The sequence below is a fragment of the Gopherus flavomarginatus genome, chromosome 6 (assembly GCF_025201925.1).
Source record: "Gopherus flavomarginatus isolate rGopFla2 chromosome 6, rGopFla2.mat.asm, whole genome shotgun sequence".
NCBI lineage: Eukaryota > Metazoa > Chordata > Testudines > Testudinidae > Gopherus > Gopherus flavomarginatus.
In genome coordinates this window covers 29,334,727-29,353,242 of record NC_066622.1, presented here as the reverse complement: position 1 = coordinate 29,353,242, position 18,516 = coordinate 29,334,727, and the positions used below count along the sequence as shown (strand labels likewise).

General features: G+C 43.9%; 1 protein-coding gene across 4 annotated transcripts in view; it reads right to left on the bottom strand.

Moving 5' to 3' along the window:
* Window positions 1-289: 289 nt before the first annotated feature.
* The window catches only part of SUSD3 (sushi domain containing 3), a 53,032-nt gene continuing 34,805 nt past the window's right edge, over window positions 290-18,516 (bottom strand). For all 4 annotated transcript variants that reach the window (XM_050959213.1, XM_050959210.1, XM_050959212.1 and 1 more), the window contains one exon: window positions 290-936. In XM_050959213.1, the coding sequence (XP_050815170.1) occupies window positions 723-936 (214 nt within the window). In that variant the 3' untranslated portion in view covers window positions 290-722. The remainder of the gene's footprint in view (window positions 937-18,516) is intronic.

Below are 18,516 nucleotides of genomic sequence, written 5' to 3'. Positions count from 1 at the left end.
GTCACACAATTAAGTCTATTGTCAGGGCTCGCCTTACAATCCTATTTTATAAGGGCTGGAAAGTGGCACCAATTCCTCTTATTTTTCTGATGAGAGAACAAATAAGAACTCTGTTTGAACATGGAGAACAATTATATTGTAACTATGGAATAAGAGCCAGAGCAGTTCCTTAATGATCCAACCTGGAAAAACAAGAACACATATATTCTAATATGAATAAGGAGGTCCTGTATATACCTAGAATGGATGAGTTAACTAATAATGCCATTCTCAAATAAAATGACAGTGCTTTTTCATTAAAAAGAAATTTTATTGTAATTCTCAAAGGTGTGTGCAAAAATACGTTTTTTTTCTGGCATGATTACAAAAAGAACGCAGGTTAAAAGAAGTTTGCAGTCATATGAATGTGTCGTTGTTGTCAGAGACTTTACATGAAGCAAATATACAAATGGTTACCATTTCTCTCTATAGTATGTACAGGAGAATATTATATTCTTGCCATGATATCTAGCACTTGGTAGAGAATGGCTACTTATTGTAAGCATCAACATTCATTATTTTATTTAAGTTAAATCTGGAAGCATTTTAAAATAATCTTGATGTATAAAATTTTCAGATTCATAAGAATAATTAAGTAGTTTTCTACGCAGTCTTTAAGGCACATATTTCTAATCAGATTTCATTTTGGTCCAATACAGCAAATTATTTGTTTCTGACATTGACTATCCAGGGATATGAGAGATGGGTTTCTTGTAAATGTCCTTGTCATGTCTATAGACCTCAACGTGTATCGTACTCACTGTATGTATTGGAACGTTATGTTCTGGCAGTAACTGTTTAATAGGTGCACTATCGCTTGTGTTGAAGTTGGGCTGACAGTCATTTCCTCTGCCACATGCAGAAGCTGCAATGTCCCTAGTCCATTCTTGGTGGAATCTGCAAATAAGAAGGTGAAAGTTAGTTGGGTTTCACTTGCTTTAGCAGAGTCAGATCTTTCAATTCCATTTTATTTGCACATCAAGCATTTACCAAACAATTTGTGCTGTGCTACATGGACTGCTTGCTCTAGCATTAAAACAGTGGGCAGTGATGGGGCAAATAATTGTGCCTCAGTTGAAGCTGGGAGAGTTGCATAATTGTGAAGGAGGCACAGCTTGAAGACAAGTGGTACCTGCCGGTGTAACACGGTGGGTGGGTGGGGCATCTCTTTTTGAATTTTGTTGCAGTTTTCTTAACTGCCCTACTGACAAATCATGCTAGTTGCCTACACTATGGGATTGAGTCTCAGGTACTCCCAAGTCCCTTTATACTGTTTTGGGAACATGAAGTAGCCTTAAAATGGGCATAAACTACAGTTACACTCACTCATTGGCCCTTTCCGCTCACATAGCAGCGCAAAGGGACCTCAGGGTAAATGAGCATAAGGGTTGGCTTACACGAGGAAGTTGTATCAGTCTCCCTATTTCAGTTGGGAGGAGGGGTGCTTTTTTACTGATCTAGTTAGACTGGTCCCAACCCCAGCATGGGTGCAGTTATACTGGTGCAAAGGTGCCGTACACTGGTATAGTTTAGTCTCCTTCCCATATGGGAATAAGCTATTCTGGTATCAGCACTGTTCTACAGGTATAACTGTATCTACACGGAGGGGACAGGGTTGTACAACTTTCACATGCAGACAAACTGTAAGGCCCTCTCTCTGCTTGCACACTAATATGTGCACCGGAGTCCCCTGGTGGCTGTTCAGTAGCAGCCACAAAATGGAATCTGCACGGGTTAATGCTGCCCGTATCAGCTCCAGCTAGGACACCTGCTTGGATACCCGCTCATGGGCTCAAGAGGAGACTGCCCTGGAGCACAACAGCTTTCCTTGCTCCACTAACCTCTAACTCTCACTTCGTCTCTAATACATCATCAACCCCCTTCCAGATGCAGATAATGCAGAAGGGCATTTATGAAGCTTGTGGGTAGGAATGGTGCCAAGGAGATAGCATTCCCCCTCTCTATGCAGCAGTGGGAGTTGAACCGCCATAGGTAGGGCCCTACCAAATCTGATCCCAAAAATACATTGCGGACCCTGAAATCTGATCTCCCCCATGAAATCTGTCTATTGTAGGGGAGACCAGATTTCACAGAGTTGGGCAGCTGGAGAGAGTTGACTGCAGTCCAAGAACCCAGTTCTGAAGGCGGCGCTGCCGCCAGCAGCAGCACAGAAGTGAGGGCAGCATGGTATGGCATTGCCACCCTTACTTCTGTGCGGCTGCTGGCAGTGGCACTGCCTTCAGAGCAGGGCACCTGACAAGCAGCTGCCCTCCGGCCACCCAGCTCTGAAGGCAGCAGCAGAGAAATAAGGGTGGTAATACTATGATCCCCTCACACAATAGCCTTGTGACACACCCCGCTCCCAAGACACTGTTTTAGGTTAAGACCCTCCACGATTACAATACTGTGAAATTTCTGATTTAAATATCTGAAACCATGAAATTTATAATTTTTAAAATCCTACGACTGTGAAATTGACCAAAATGGACCGTGAATTTGGTAGGGCCCTAGCAATAGTGTTCTCTCAACACACGAGCAGACCAAACCCTCTTGCCCCACCTCTGGATGGATTCCCTTGTGCCAGAGGACTAACTACCCCTTGTAAATTCCATCTCCCCCGCACATTTGAAAGGCAGGAGTTATTTTTCACCTTATTTATTTTTCCAAACCGTGCATATGGAAATGACAAAAAGGTTCTGCTTATTGACATGAAAGATTCCATCTTGATTTTCAAGCATCAGTGACTTTCCTTTACCTCATGTAAACCAGGGCAAGCACTTCTCAGCTCTCTGAGCTAAGAGGTGAAAACATTATCTAAAAGTTGAAGCACATCACAGTTGAAGCTGTTGTTCTGAAAGCACCGCCACCCTTCCGCTGAGTTAAGTGTGTGTATCAAGAGAGGAAATAAGCATTTCACTGGCAGGAAGTATGACTGGGGTGTGGAGATTACTTACCCGTGCAAGAACGAAGTGCTACAAAAATACAAGATTCAAATGCTGATACTGCATGCTGATGCAGAGCACAACATTGTAAAGACTTTCTAATCAAGTGCTAGAAATGCCCACGAAAAAAAGCAATTACTGGCAGCATCACAACTGGGCACCATATGTTGCCAAGGACAAATGCTTTTTTTAGTGCCAGCAACTCCACTCAATGCTCTTGAGGTGATAGGAAGTAGTTATAAGGGAAAACAATCTCATCAAAACAGCAAGTATAGAGGAGGAGAAGGAGAAAGGCCAGAGGGAGAAGAAAGAAACTAACAAGAGTTTGGGATGGGAGAAGAGGAGAGGAACTCTGTAAAATGTACCTTGGTCTGCAAGTTGTTGCATGGAGTGCAGAATGCTTGCATTTGCAAGACCTGTCAAGGGACCATGTTAACACTGCAGCAAAGAGCTTTCAAAACAAGCTATTTTTGGCCTTTGTGCATTTAATGTAGAGCTTACTTTTGCAGCTGATCCTATTGTGAAGCCATTCTATAAAGCTTTGTGTGGGGATTTAGCAGCTGCAGCCTGCCTCCCATGGAGGTCGTTGGGAGCTGCACCACTAAAGCCCTGCGATTTTAAAAAATTTCCCTGAAGACTGTAGTTGGATCATCACTATGCACCACCTGGTTATTCTATAGGTACACCACCTGAGCCCATTTCACTCAGTAGCAAACTCCCAATGACTTCAGCCAGACTAGGAATTGGCTTTCAATGATTATGTAGTCATTGTCCACTAGGAGATGCTTTGGGTGGAAAAGCAGAGTGCAACCACATACCGGAGCATTAGCCGCTGCCTCTCTAGGGGTGTCCTACTAATGTTAAAAATGTACAAATGCACGTCCTGAAGGAAAACACTCGTAGTGCATTGGACTAAATCCTGCAGTCCTTGCAAAAGTCAGTGGGATCAGTGAAGTCAGTGGGCATTTTGCCTGAGTAAGGACTGAGCAGAAGTGGCAGGACTGGGCCCAGTGTTAACAAGAGTTACAGGCACGTGCATCGGGTGGATTCTGTGAATTTATACTGATCTATGAAACACGAGTGTCATTTTGTACTTTTGTTCACTGATGCTCCCTCCATTGTGTAAAAGCAGCATAACATGGGTGACCCCCTTTTGTACTTTAACAGTCCTTCATTCCAGTCTCCAGCTGGAATCTTCCAAAGCCTTTTAGGGTGTGTCTACACTGCAATTAGACACCAGTGTGGCCTGTGCCAACTGATTCTGGCTTGTGGGGCTCACGCTAAGGGGTTGTTCAATTGCGGTGTAGATGTTCTGGTTCGGCCTGAGCTCTGGGACCCTCCCACCTCGCAGGGTCCTAGAGCTCAAGCATGAATGTCTACACCACAATTAAACAGCCTCTCTGCATGAACCCCACAAGCGCATGCCAGCTGGCATGGTCCAGCCACAGGTTTTTTAATTGGAACATAGATATACTCTTAGTGAGTGACTTGGGCTCATAACACCTGCTCATCTTAGCGTTTACTTGAAAATAACACCAAACACAGTAACACTGGATACTGATGTTCTCACATAGCCATGTTTGACTTTAAATTTGGAAAGGACAGATGCAGAGGGTTCATTTGCCTAGGTTTTACGTTGTTGTTGCTGTTGTTTGCATTCTCTTCTCAAATCTATTTCTAGTATCATATAAAATAAACAGGCAGCACATGCTACAGCTCCTGAACAATATTAGAAAAAAACAAGATTATATAGTCCACGGGGCTGGTGTAATGGGCGGAGGGGAGGAGGGGTATGGAGATACAGACACAGCCTATACCAGTAGAAAAGAGTAATATACAGAACCATGCCTCAACGGCTGTTAGATGAATTGAATGAATTCTCCTTTGTGAGAGTTGAGAATTGTTCCTAGCTGCAGGGGATGAGAAAGCTAATAGGACCTCCTTGCAATGAGAGAACTCCAGCACACCGGGACATCATAAGTACATTTTGTATTTCCTATCTGTTGTTGGCAATGGAGTGATTTCTAATGGGGGTGAGTGGAACTTTTCTTTTGTTCTATGTCAGGTGATTTTGCATTGATAATAATGGAGCCATTATGAAAACAATAATGGAACCTTTTCTGAAATACAAATACACACACACGCAGCATTAGTTGCAACAGTATATTAAGGCAAGGAAGAAAATTAATATAATTTAGCAAATATATATCTAGCACTTTTCACGTGGCAAGTGCTTTCCCATTGTTACAAGGTAGGGAATGTGATCTTCTCCCTTTCACAGCTGGGAAACTGAGGCAGGAAGGGTGAGTGAGTTGCCCATGATCACAGAGGACGTCATTGTCAAAGCCATAACTAGAACTCTGAAGACCCTGATTCCTAGGTCCATGTTCAAACCCTGACTAGCCCATGCCTCTCTCTGAAGGCATAGCCATATTGGGGAACGGAAAGGGAGAGGGGACAAGAATAGTATATATTTTGAGGCATTCCCGGATTTGAGCTAAAAATCACACACCCCTTTGCCCAGTCGTCCCAAGACCGTGACTGGATTGGATACGATTGATTTGAAGTGCCCCATTTGGGGCCATACTGTGGGATTTGGCCACTGACCCACATTGGGTGTGGAGTGGTGCAGAACTATATAACCCCAATGGGGGAGCAATGGCTGGGATGCTGCAGCCTACATCCCCCAATGTTTCTGGCCAAGTCTATAGGATGGTAATGGAGAAAAGAGAGGACATAGGTCTGCCTCCTCCTTTTTGTGATCATTTGGGGAAAGAAAGCCATCTCTGCACTCCCCAGATTGCTATTGTCTGTAGATCTTGCACCCACTTCGCTTCCTCGCCCTGTGCAAGGGCCAGAGACAATCTGTTCTTTGCCTCAACACTAAAACTCTCATGGCTGAATCCTGCTATGGCTGATTCAGTGTGGGGGTGTACTGGCTTCATGCAGCAGTTGCAGAAGGAAGGCCATAGATTTTTAAAGTGCAGGCCAGTTAAGTTACACTCCAAGCTCTAAGAGGTCATTTTAGTTGTGCAAGTATCCTTGACTTTTTACAAGAAATGTTCAGCCCAGTATCATGGATACTTCTCTCCAAGGATACACAGTGTTTCACAGTGTTACCTTGTAACAATGGTAAAGCACTTGCCATGTCAAAAGTGCTAGTGTCACAGTTTCAGAGTAACTGCACCAGTGTTCCCCCTTCATGGTCACCCACTTAAAGGTTTCCAGCTCTCAGATGTCATCTCTCCTGAGAGAAGACCTGCATCTCATTTCTTTCCAACCAGGGTTTTTAAGGCTGCACAGCTCCCTGATCTGCATTGTGATACCTCCAGCAAGTAAGCACCTGTGCTTTGCTTTCTCTCCAAGGGCTATGGCAGTGTATTGCCAGCAGTTACAAGTTACCACACAGCTTCTCCTAAGCAAACACATTTATTGCTAAGGAGAAGCATTACAGAGAAAGTATATAACAGGGGTCGGCAACCTTTCAGAAGTGGTGTGCTGAGTCTTCATTTATTCACTCTAATTTAAGATTTCACGTGCCAGTAATACATGTTAACGTTTTTAGAAGGCCTCTTTCTGTAAGTCTATAATATATAACTAAACTATTGTTGTATGTAAAGTAAATAAGGTTTTTAAAATGCTTAAGAAGCTTCATTTAAAATTAAATTAAAATGCAGAGCATCCTGGACTGATGCCAGGACCCAGGCAATGTGAGTGCAACTGAAAATCAGCTCGCGTGCCGCCTTTGGCATGCGTGCCATAGGTTGCCTACCCCTGGTATATAAAGACAATAAAAGAACCTACACACATATTAGAAAACTTACCAGAGGTCATCCCCAACTCCAACATGGGGTTCTGGCAGGGGTCAGTCCTTCAAACCCCACAAGTGGGTTTTCCCCGTTCTTACACGCTCATATCAGTCTTTAAAATCAGGAACCAGATTGAAGGCCCTGAGTCAGTTTAAGCACGGGCTTAAAAAACCTTTCTTTGTCTGTTGGTTTTTGAAGAATCCAGTTTGAACCAGAATATGTGAGCCTTCTCAGGAAGCGGTGTGATGGGTTGTCACCCCTGGGGTACCACTGAGCCCCCTGACCCACCAGTCTGGGCTCCCTCTCACACTGTACTGCTGTGACAAGCTGCAGAGCCCCTCAGGCCTGCACTTTCACCAGCATACACACAGGTAAGGACACACCCAACTGCAGTTACATGCAGGCTCTCTGACCAGCCGCTGCATAGGAAGGCTACAGCTAAGGCAACTCCCAGCTCCTCAGGCACCCCCACACCCCAGAGTATAAACCCAAAATTATACCATCTTGCGCTGCCCAGGGACCTATACAGTGTAAGCTCATAAAATTCGCTCCCTCCCTCAATGTGGAGAGGAATATGCAACAGCCTTTACCCCAAGTTATGATTTCCACACACTTCACTCCAACTCACTGGTTTAGATAAAGCAAAAACAATTAACTACAAAAGATAGACTGTGAGTGATTATAAGTGATAGCAAACAGGTCAAAGCAGATTACCTAGCAAATAAACAAAAAACACAAACTAAGCTTAATATACTAAATAGATTGGATATGAATAGCAGACCCATCCTAAGAGATGATACAAGCAGGCTGCAGATTCTTAAGGGGCAAACTGCACTTGCTTTACAGCTTGGACTCCCCAGGTGTTTCATTTACAGGCTAGGAATCCCTTTAGCCTGGGTCCAGCACTTCCCCCAGTTCAGTCTTCCTCAGGTGTTTCCAGGAACCTTCTTGTGAGGGGAGTGAAGAACCCCAGGTGATGTCACTCCCTGGCTTATATAGCCTTTGCATATGGACGGAACTCTGTTCACACAGCTTGGCTCCCAGACCAGTCTGTGGAAAAATACTGACATTCCAGGATGGAGTCTAGAGATATGTGGTCTCATCAAATGTCCTTGTAGAATCATAGCAGCCATTACTTGGAGGCTGTCTGGAGCATTCATAGGAAGGCTCCCTAGGTGGGAAATAAGCTTCTCCTAAGGCCTATTGTTTTTCCTAATGGCCCATTACCCTGACTAGGCCCTTTCCCAACCACTATCTAAACTGAATGCATCTTGTCTAGTGGGTGCTACCCAGGAGTAACTATATTTGAAATACAGATACATAGGTCAATATGCATAACTTCAGATACAAAAATGATACATGCATACAAATAGGGTAATCATATTCAGCACATCCTAACTTTTCCAATGACATCTCACGTGACTTATCTTGCATAAAATACATCATAATTATGTCAATCATATCATAATAATACCACTGTGAAGAATATGTGGTGCAGTATCACAGGCAGTACCTCACTCAAGAAGTTACAACCCGAGTGATTTGCCTTAACCATCTCCTACTGTTTTTACTTCCCAGAGGAGCTGTGGTAGCTCTCTCCCTGGGAAGTGCATATAATCCCTGGCCTACAATGATACATAAACTATTCTTATATTTAATACAATATGGTCTCCCATAGATATTGCAGGAAGTTCCCCTGTCACTTCACATATTTACATAACTCTCCTAGGCCAGGCCTACACTATAAACTTACATTGATATAATTATGTAGCTCAGGGTTATGAAAAATCCATCCAGTACAGACACCACTATGTCGACAGGAGGGCTTCTCCTGTTGACATAGCTTCTGCCTCTCGCGGAGGTGGATTAACTACGCCGATGGGAGAAGCTCTTTCATTGGCATATTTATATTCACTAAAGCACCAGAGCGGTGCAGCTGCACCTCTGCAGCGTGTAGACTTGCCCTGAGTTACAGGCAGTGGTATCAAACTAGTCGTGCTACGTGTAGCCATTTCACTGCACACTCGCTGTAATACAATATTAAGCACATAAGGTGACACCATCACTTTTGTTTTGTTTTATTAGCATTGCATCCAATTGTGCATCTCTTCACACAGCCATGTGTGATGGCCTCCCTGTCACTTAAGTACTGCCTTGCAACTAGACAAGAGAAGATAGCTGTGGGCGGACATGTAATTTGCATTTACATGATCAAGTGGTCCCAGCATTGTGCAAATGGCATCTAGTGGCTGCATCACCATCTCAAAGTGACTACAGATCTGCAGGATCAAACCCTTTGAATTGACATTTATGCCTTAATAGAAGTGAAATTTGGCCAAGTTCTGAGTGCTGTTGGAAGCATAACTTGGAACGTCCTGACTTTCATAGATTCCAAGGCCAGGAGGGACCATTGTGATAATCAAGTCTGACCTCTTGTAGAACACAGGCCATAGAGCTTCCTCAAAATAATTCCTAGAGATCTTTTAGAAAGACATCCAATCTTGATTTTAAAATTGTCCGTAAAGGAGAATCTACCATGACACTTGGTAAAGTGTTCCAATGGTTAATTACTCTCACTGTTAAAAATTTACACCTTATTTCCAATCTGAATTTGTCTAGCTCCAACTTCCAGCCATTAGATCATGTACTTCTCTCTGCTAGATTGAAGAGCCCATTATTAAATATTTGTTCTCCATGTAGCTACTTACAGACTGTAATCAAGTCACCTCTTTCTTTGTTAAGCTAAATGAATTGAGCTCCTTCAGTTTATCCTCACAAGGCATGTTCTCTAGTCTTTTATTCAGTCTCATGATTCTTCTATGAACCCTCTCCACCAATTTATTAACATCCTTCTTGTATTGTGGGGACCAGAACTGGACACAGGATTCCAGCAGCGGTCACACTAGTGCCAAATAAAGGCATAGATTCATAGATCCACTCCTACTCAAAAGTCTCCTGTTTATAAATCCCAGGATCGCATCAGCTCTTTTGGTCACAGCATCACACTAGGAACTCATGTTCAGCTGATTATCCATCATGACCCCAAAATCCTTTTCAGAATCACTGCTTCCCAGGATACAGTCTCCCATCCTGTAGGTATGGCCTAGATTCTTTGTTCCCACAGGTATATGTTTACATTTAGCCATATATTACACCCACTTTGCTTATAGCCAATTTACCATGCAATCCACACCTCTCTGACTCAGTGACCTGTCCTGTTTATTATTTATCACTCCCCCAATTTTTGTGTCATTTGCACACTTTATCCATGATGATTTTATCTTTTCTTCCAGACCATTGATAAAATTGTTAAATAGCAAAGGCCCAAGAACTGATCCCTGCGGGAATCCACTGGAAATACACTGTTTGATGGTGATGCCCTGTTTACAGTTACATTATGAGACAGTTTGTAATCCATTTAGTATGTGCCAAGTTAACTTTATATGGTTCTAGTTTTTTTTTAAATCAAAATGCTGTGCAGTACCAAGTCAAACACCTTAGAGAAATCTAAGTATATTACACCAACACGATTATCTTTTCCAAGCAAACTTGCAATCTCAGAAAAATAATCAAGTTAGTTTGGCTGGATCTGTTTTCCATATACCTATCTTGATTTGCATTAATTACATTATCCTTCTTTAAGCCTTGATTTGCATTAATTACATTATCCTTCTTTAAGTACCATATCAGCTGCTTCATTATCTTGCCCAGCCTGATGGATCTATAATTACCCAGGTCATCCCATCTATTCTTTTAAAAAATTGGCCCATTAGCTTTTTTTCAGAACTTCCCCAGTGTTCCAAGACTTATTGAAAATCAGCATTAGCAGTCTAGCAAGCTCATCAGCCAGTTCTTTTAAGACTCTTGATGCAGGTGATCTGAACCTGCTGATTTAAAAAATGTCTTATTTTAGTAGCTTCTGTTTAATGTCCTCCAGAGATACTAATGGAATAGAAAAAGAATGTTATCACAATATGATGACATATCATCCGCTTTTTCCCCAGATACAGAACAGAAATATTTATTGAATACTGTCTTTTCAGCATTATTATTGATAATTCTGCCCTTTCCACCTAATAATGGATCAATATAATTGTCAGCATTCTTTTCATTCCTAATATATATTTTTAAAACTCCTCTTTATTGTCCTTAACTCTGTGGGCCATAGATTTCTTCTGGTGTCCCTTGGCTTCCCTTATCACATTTCTACAGTTCCTTTCTACTGATTTACATTCATTAGTACCAAATTACCCTTTCTTCTATGTTATATTTTTATGTTTTAATTTTTTTATAGTTGCTTTTACTTCCCCTACAAACCAGTTTGTTTTTTTAACACGTATAGTCTTCTTCCTCAATTGTGGGATTGTGGCTTTCTGGACATCTAGTAAGATATTCTTAAATGACTCCCAATTACCATTCACATTTTTCTGACTAAATTCTTCCCCCCAGCTGATTTGGCTCATAATTACTTTCAGCTTTTGTAGGTGTAAAATCGCCAGTGTATTATCTGAATGCAAAACAGCACTCGGACAAGCCTGTTCATGTGGAAAAACACTGGAGATTTTTTTTTTTTTGCATTTTCAGATAACGGGGGAAAAGGGCTGGACTCCTTCAGACTCCCGCAAATAAGCCACCCTTGAACTCACCATGGAGAGATATTTCAGAACAAATGATCTAAAAGCAGAGCCTGAGAAGAGGGGCCCGATTCTGCACCCACGCAAAGGGCTGCATTCTCAGGTGAGCTGAGGTAGGGAGGGCAGAGGTGCCAGTACGACCCCTTTCTGCTTACCCAATCTTGGGGGCAACTGGAGGCCAGTCCAGCCCCTGGCAGAACTTAGAGCAGCAGTGTTCAGGCCACACCCCAATACCCAATATACCACTTATGTGGAGGGGGCAGGACAGGGGAGTGACACCAGGGCTGGTGCAAGGAAGTTTCACGCCCTAGGCGAAACTTCCACCTTGCACCCCCCACCCAGCTAACCCGCCTCCCCCCACGGCAGCTAACTCTGCCCCCCACCCGGGGAGCCCCCTGCAGCAGATACTCCCCCACCATGACAGCTAACCCCTCTCTCCTCCATCCCCCCCAGCAACTAACCCCGCTTGGGGAGACTCCCCGCCCCGCCACGGCAGCTAACCCCGCCTGGGGAGACGCCCCCGCCACGGCAGCTAACCCTGCTTGGGGAGACTTCCCCCCTCTCCTCCCCCCCGCCACAGCAGCTAACCCCTGCCTGGGGAGACGCCCCCCCCCCCCATGGCAGCTAACCCTGCCTGGGGAGACTTCTCCCCTCTCCCCCCTCACCACAGCAGCTAACCCTGCCTGGGGAGACCTCCCCCCATGGAAGCTAACCCTGCCTGGGTAGCCCGCCCCAGCTCACCTTGGCTCCGCCTCCTCCACTAAGCACACCGGCGCTGCTCTAATTCTCCTCCCTGCCCAGGCTTGTGGCGCTGATTGGAGGAGACTTAGAGCGGGGCTGTGTGCTCAGCGGAGGAGGCAGAGTGCAGGTGAGCTGGGGCAGGGAGCTGTTCCCCTGTTCCCCCTCTCCCCGTTACTGAGGGCAGCCCTTCCCGCGCGCCCCCCCACCCAGCTCACCTCCTCGCCTGAGGGGACTTTTAGGCGCCCTCAACCACTAGGCGCCCTAGGCGGCTGCCTAGTTTGCCTAAATGCTTGCACCGGCCCTGGGTGACACTAAGCCAGGTAGGCTGATTTTATACCACCAGAGGCTTCCTTTATATTAGAGGAATCCTCCACTGCCCCTTTAGAGCAGCATACGGGGGATTTAGCTCGGGGCAAGGATCTGGCTCTAATTCAATGGAAACTGGATCAGACCCTTTCAGCCACACCTGTGGCAACACTACACTTACCCCGTAAGCAAGCGCATGTAGTAAGGAAAACACAGACACAGTGTTAACTCCAACAGCACTTCCTGCCTTTGCTGGAATCTCCTCAGGGCAGACTGGCCTTCAGGGATCTCTTGCAGTCTGGTGGTAAATTGCTACTAACTGTACAGCATTTTGCCCCCATTTGATTTTTCCATCAATAGACCTTCCATCTTGATAGCTTTCTGCTGTTGAGTTTTTAGCCTCGTTTTGTGTCTTTTGTTATGCTTTGCTTATTTTTTCCCCTACTATCAAAACTTTATATGAGCTTAGCTCCTCGCACAGGAAGAAACACCTTCTCTTCTCTCACTGGGGTAAATCTGCAGCACCATGCTTCCTGCTTCTGTAAAGATCTCTCAGCCATGCTGCCCTTTACCTTAGCATTCTGTCCTCTCGCTTTCTAATTTCTTGGCCTAAATATGTGCCTTTCCTCCAACCCTTTAAACAAAACACAGGGCAGGAGAGAACCTGGCCCTTTACAGACTCCGGATTTAAGTGGAAGAGAGAGCATAGCTGGGCTTTCTGCATGGACAAATGTTGGCTGCTCATTTCACTGATTTTGCTTCATCACTTATACACATTTGCTTCAAATTCCTAAGCACATCTTGTTTTTCTGCACATTTGTCATTTCTCTTGGACATCTTTTTATTGGATATTCCTTATCTGCTTTTTGCTTACTACACTGATAATGTGGACTGACTGACAGCCTGTCGTTGGAAAGGACCCAGGACCGAATTTCATGATCTTTCAGAGACAAGCACTAAAAATAACTTCTGTGGGTGTACATCAATCTGTTGCCCAGCTGCAGAGATTTTGGCATGGTAATATGTACCAGCTGCAGTGGGTGTCTAATAGGAGGACTTTCAAGGAGTCACAGACATGAGCTTTTCCATTTCACTTGATACACTCCTGCAGTCAGTTCAGATAACTGGCAACAACAGTACCTCTGAAAACCAGCAAGAGACCTGTAAAAAAGAATCTACCTCAAACTCCAAACACTCCAAATTTCCTGGTTTGAGTTTTTGGGTTGTTGTCAATGTTTCTACACAAATGCAGCATTTCCTCCAAAAATGTTCATGTTAGGAAAAAAAATCATCATATTTATTTGCACTCCTTGGGATGCATTGCTGAACTGCGTGGACTGGATTTTGTCACATGACACTCCTTCAGGTGGGCTGATTAGCTGAGCGTAACCCCAAAGGCTGAGCAGAAGCTATCTGGGCTTGTCTGCTCAAGCCTGAAGAAGTAGGGGTGGCTCTAGGCATTTTGCCGCCCCAAGCATGGCAGGCAGGCTGCGTTCGGCAGCATGCCTGCGGGAGGTCCACCAAAGCTGCGGGACCAGCGGACCTCCCGCAGGCAAGCCACCGAACACAGCCTGCCTGCCGCCCCCGCGGCGACGGGCAGAGCACCCCCCAAGACTTGCCGCCCCAAGCATGTGCTTGGCATGCTGGGGCCTGGAGTCACCCCTGTGAAGAAGAGAGACAGCAGATACGTTTCTTAAAGGTGATAGAAGGCAGCTGGTCTGCTGTGATTTTCAAAAAATCCCTGAAGAGGGGAGAAAGCAGGCCACCAGTCAAAGCCATAGCTTTTTCCTTGTCAAGGAAGGAACTATCCCAGGGGATAAAATGAGGGCACATGTGCTGAGACTGAGGAAAATGGAGGCTTCCTGTAGTTTGGTAATTTCATATCATAATATGGATGTTAATACAAACTGAATTCTCACCTAGTGCAGGTTCTCCTACTGCTAACTGTATCTGTTTTTCCAGTGGTGGGGCTACTGGATGGCACACTCTTGGTTTGGTGGTGGCAGGACTCTGAGTTTACTGGATATTTTCATATGCACAGGGAGGATGGTTTACTGTGTACCCTAGCTACTGTAGCGAGTTTCCTATCGTAGTGCCAGGTTATGCATGTTTATTAGTTGATTCTTCTTGAAAACCCTAGAAGAATGGCTGGAATCATTGAAAAGAGGTGAAGGAGAGTGTTGTTTCAGTTTAGCAATCACAAATGAGCCAAGGAAACTTCTCCCTGTTCCTACAAGCTGTGAATTCAAGGCCAAAATAATTTGCCTTGTCCCATCTCTAGTCTGTATTCAGCTGCACAACATCTGTAATCGACTGCTCCTTTATAGGTGGCCATACAGCTATGCTTGGGTGGAGGGAAGTGTTTCATTTTTCCTTTTGGTTCCCATTACTTTAATATGATCTCTCACTGACGCTCACTTTAATCTCTCAGATACCTTTGGCACCCTGCAGTGGAGACTGCCAGCTTTTTATTAAACTTCCCTTTGCTAATATTCAGGTTTGTGCCTGTCCACGTGTGGTGTGTAGCTTGCTTGGCTCACCTGCAGAGTCATACTTTTCTAGCCTCTGTTAAACAGCCAGCAGGGATCCTGGCTGTGGATGAAGGGGGAATGTTGGTGTAAGGGTGTTATCTCCCCGGGGCTGCTGTTCTGGAGAAAGGTAGAGTGTGAATTTAAAGTGGAATATCTATTCCAGAATAACACCACGAGTGGAGACTAACTCTGGAATAGCTATTTTGGTCAATTTCCCTGTGCAGACAACCCCTAACTACCTCTGCTACTGCCCTTGCACCACAGGTGCACACACTCTTTTGCTGTTTATATGGGCATCACTCCTCTCCTTGGACTGGGCTCCTCCTGGACTGATAACTTGTACTCCTATCTGTAGGTGCAGCTGAGGTTCACTCACATTGCTTTGAGCTGTGTGCATGGCCCAGGGCCACACTCCTTCTCCCATGTCTTCATCCAAGGTAAAATATCCCAACTCAGTGGTTTGAGCATTGGCCTGCTAAACCCAAGGTTGTGAGTTCAATCCTTGAGGGGAACTGGGGTAAAAATCTTTCTGGGGATTGGTCCTGCTTTGAGCAGGGGGTTGGACTAGATGACCTGCTGAGGTCCCTTCCAACCCTAACATTCTATGAAATCTATACACCATTAACACACACTCTCTCCTTCCTCTATCCCCTACCATCAAATCCCGAGAAAATAAAGTTTTCAGTCCCTTCTTATGTGGCACATCCTCCCTGTAAGCGGCAGTAAATTATTCAGGCACTAGTCAGTCATCGGAATAGTACAAGAGACTGGTCATGTTGCCAACATATGGAGCTTAGAGGCACGTGGCTTTATTAAAATAAGTATTAGTAACCACCGCACTGTTGCTTTCTTCCAAATAGCAGCTGGATGGCACAGATGGCAATTGCTAAAATGCACCTCACATTGACTCACATGCTGATCTCACATAGTTCTATGCATCTCTCCCATCACTTCCGTGTGACTTGTTCACATGTATCCAAGGTCAGAATGTGGCTTCTTTCATTAAAGGCAACAGCAGCCAACCCACACTACCCAGTTGTCACACTGATTTCCTATTCTAAGCATAGGTGAAAATTGTGGGATTGCTCTGAGAAAAAGCTTGATGCTGCCTTGCTCAAAATTATTTCATGAACCATAAAAAAGGTCTGTTCTGTCAAACAGCAATGTGAGGGTTTCTTCTTTTTTTTTCTTAAACTATTTTTGTTCCCAAATCTAAATATAGAACAAACAATCATTCAAAGAAATTTCAGCAAAGACAGAAAAACCTGTGTACTGAACCATTGTCCAGTAAGAATGCTTTTACAAGTCAGAAATAGGCTAAAGATATACTCAAAAGGTGGGGGAGGTGTCTTAAAGCAGGTGCTTTCTATCTCCCAGATACTTTAGTTGTTTGCAGTGGTCTTGGAGCCATGTTGGTCCCACTGTTTAGAGAGATGAGGCTGAGGTAACATGTTTTATTAGGCCAACGTGAGAGAGACACTAACGTCTGTTGGTCCAATAAAACATGCTACCTCAGCCTTGTCTCTCAAAGGCTATGTCTACACTGGAAGAAAAGACCCATGGCACAGCTGTGGCTGGTCCAATTCAGCTGACTCAGGCTGCAGGGCTGAAACTAGTTGCGTAGATGTTTGGGCTCAGTCTCAAGCCCAGGCTCTGGGACACTTGCCTGAGTCCAAACATTTACACAGCAATTTTGCAGCCTGAGCCCCGTGTCAGCTGACCTGGGCCAGCCGGTGGTGTTTAACTGCTATGTAGATATACCCTATGATACTTTAAGTATCATGCAAAGGAGCAACTGCTGTGATAGAATTGACTCTCTTTGGGGAAAAGAATTCCTATCATAAAACTTGTATAAATAGATTTATACAAAATCTCCAAGGCTCCAATACTCTTCCCTCAGATAAGCACATGCCTCATCTCTCAGCTTCTCTGGTTAAGTTACAAGAGGGAACCACATCCCTTTGTTATCTCACATAAGAAACCACACACAAACATTCTGCAGGAGGGGGAAAAATTCATGCAACTTGTGATCCATTGAGGGTCTATGTGTTGTGTGGCTTGGGCATTAACAAGAGCAGGGAAAACCCAAACAATGAGCCATGTTTTCAAAGCATAATTCCTCACTAGAAACAATGGGAAATTCTGATTTACAATCAAAGATCAGATCTTGCCAAGAAGAGGATGTTTTCTCAGGGAATAAAGTCAATTACTCCAATGATCCCAAAAAGGTAATAGTGACTTTGGTTGGATTTGCTTTCACTTTATCTCCGAGCTTAGCAATTTCCTGCACTTAGGGTTGAATACCCACGGCGACCAATGCACTGGTAGGAAATACCTCAAAATGAAAGTTGCCCACGTGTGTATTTGCATTATATACAGAAAGGAAACAATGAGGAAAGCCAGTACCTCATTTGGGGTCTTTAAAGTTCACCCATCCTATAATACATCAGCCAGCTTCCGTTTGCACTTATCTAGCCATCCTTTGATACTGCCTGGCTGTTAACAGTAAGTTGTGGTTAGGATGATGAATAAGATGTGACTCTGTCTAATCCATTATACAACAAATAAACCTTCAAAGTGACACATAAAGCTGGCATATCATTTGTCATATTCAAGGTTCATTTGCTACATAATGCATTAGACAATTCCCACATCTCATCCAATGCACACAGATCCATTTACAAGCATTAAACTGTAAAAATCTATAGCTTTAATAACATTTCATGGAATGGAGAATATAAATGTACCACTGTAAGTACTTATGGAAAAGTTTGTTTGATTTGCATTGTTAAAAGGTCCTGTTCATCCCTGCAGTAGCCCCAGGACAGAGTCTTAGGCAATGTTCATAACTGCCCAAACTCAGTCAAAAGCTTTCCAGTTCCATTTAGAAGAAACAGCCTTTCTGAACATGAGTGGTCATTTGCAACAGCCAGGCTTTTAGTTCAAACCTGGAGATCTGGAAACAATTGAAATCTAGTTGATTTTTTGTTATATCTGAATAACTAGTCCTCACATGCTGGATGCACATTGTCTCTGCATCAGTGAAATACAGTGGAAATTTATCTGAATCCTGATTAACCAGCACTCTGTCATCCAAAGGTAGGATACATCTGCCAGTATTTGCTTTCAGCATATTAAGTTTACTATGTGGAAAGGTTGCAGAGTTCATAAGCCCACCCAGCCCTTTGTTTTCTTCTGCAAAGTTAATAAACTCTCCACTTTCTTAATGAACTAACATGCTCATTTTCAGACCCTATAAAAGCTGTTTATTTGAACCTTTGCATGTCTAGTTGACTTGTATATTCCCTGTTACATTCAGTTAAGGAAGGAGGTGCAGGATTTTGTAATTAGAATGAAAGATTTTTCTCCATAGAATGGCTTAGATAAGAATTTCTAAGGTGCTGGTAGTGCTAATGGAGCAATAACCTTTATATTTAGGAATTGCTGGATTATACATTTTATTTTAAAACATTCTAAAAGCAGATTGTGTTTTTACCCTGTGTTTACACTCCAT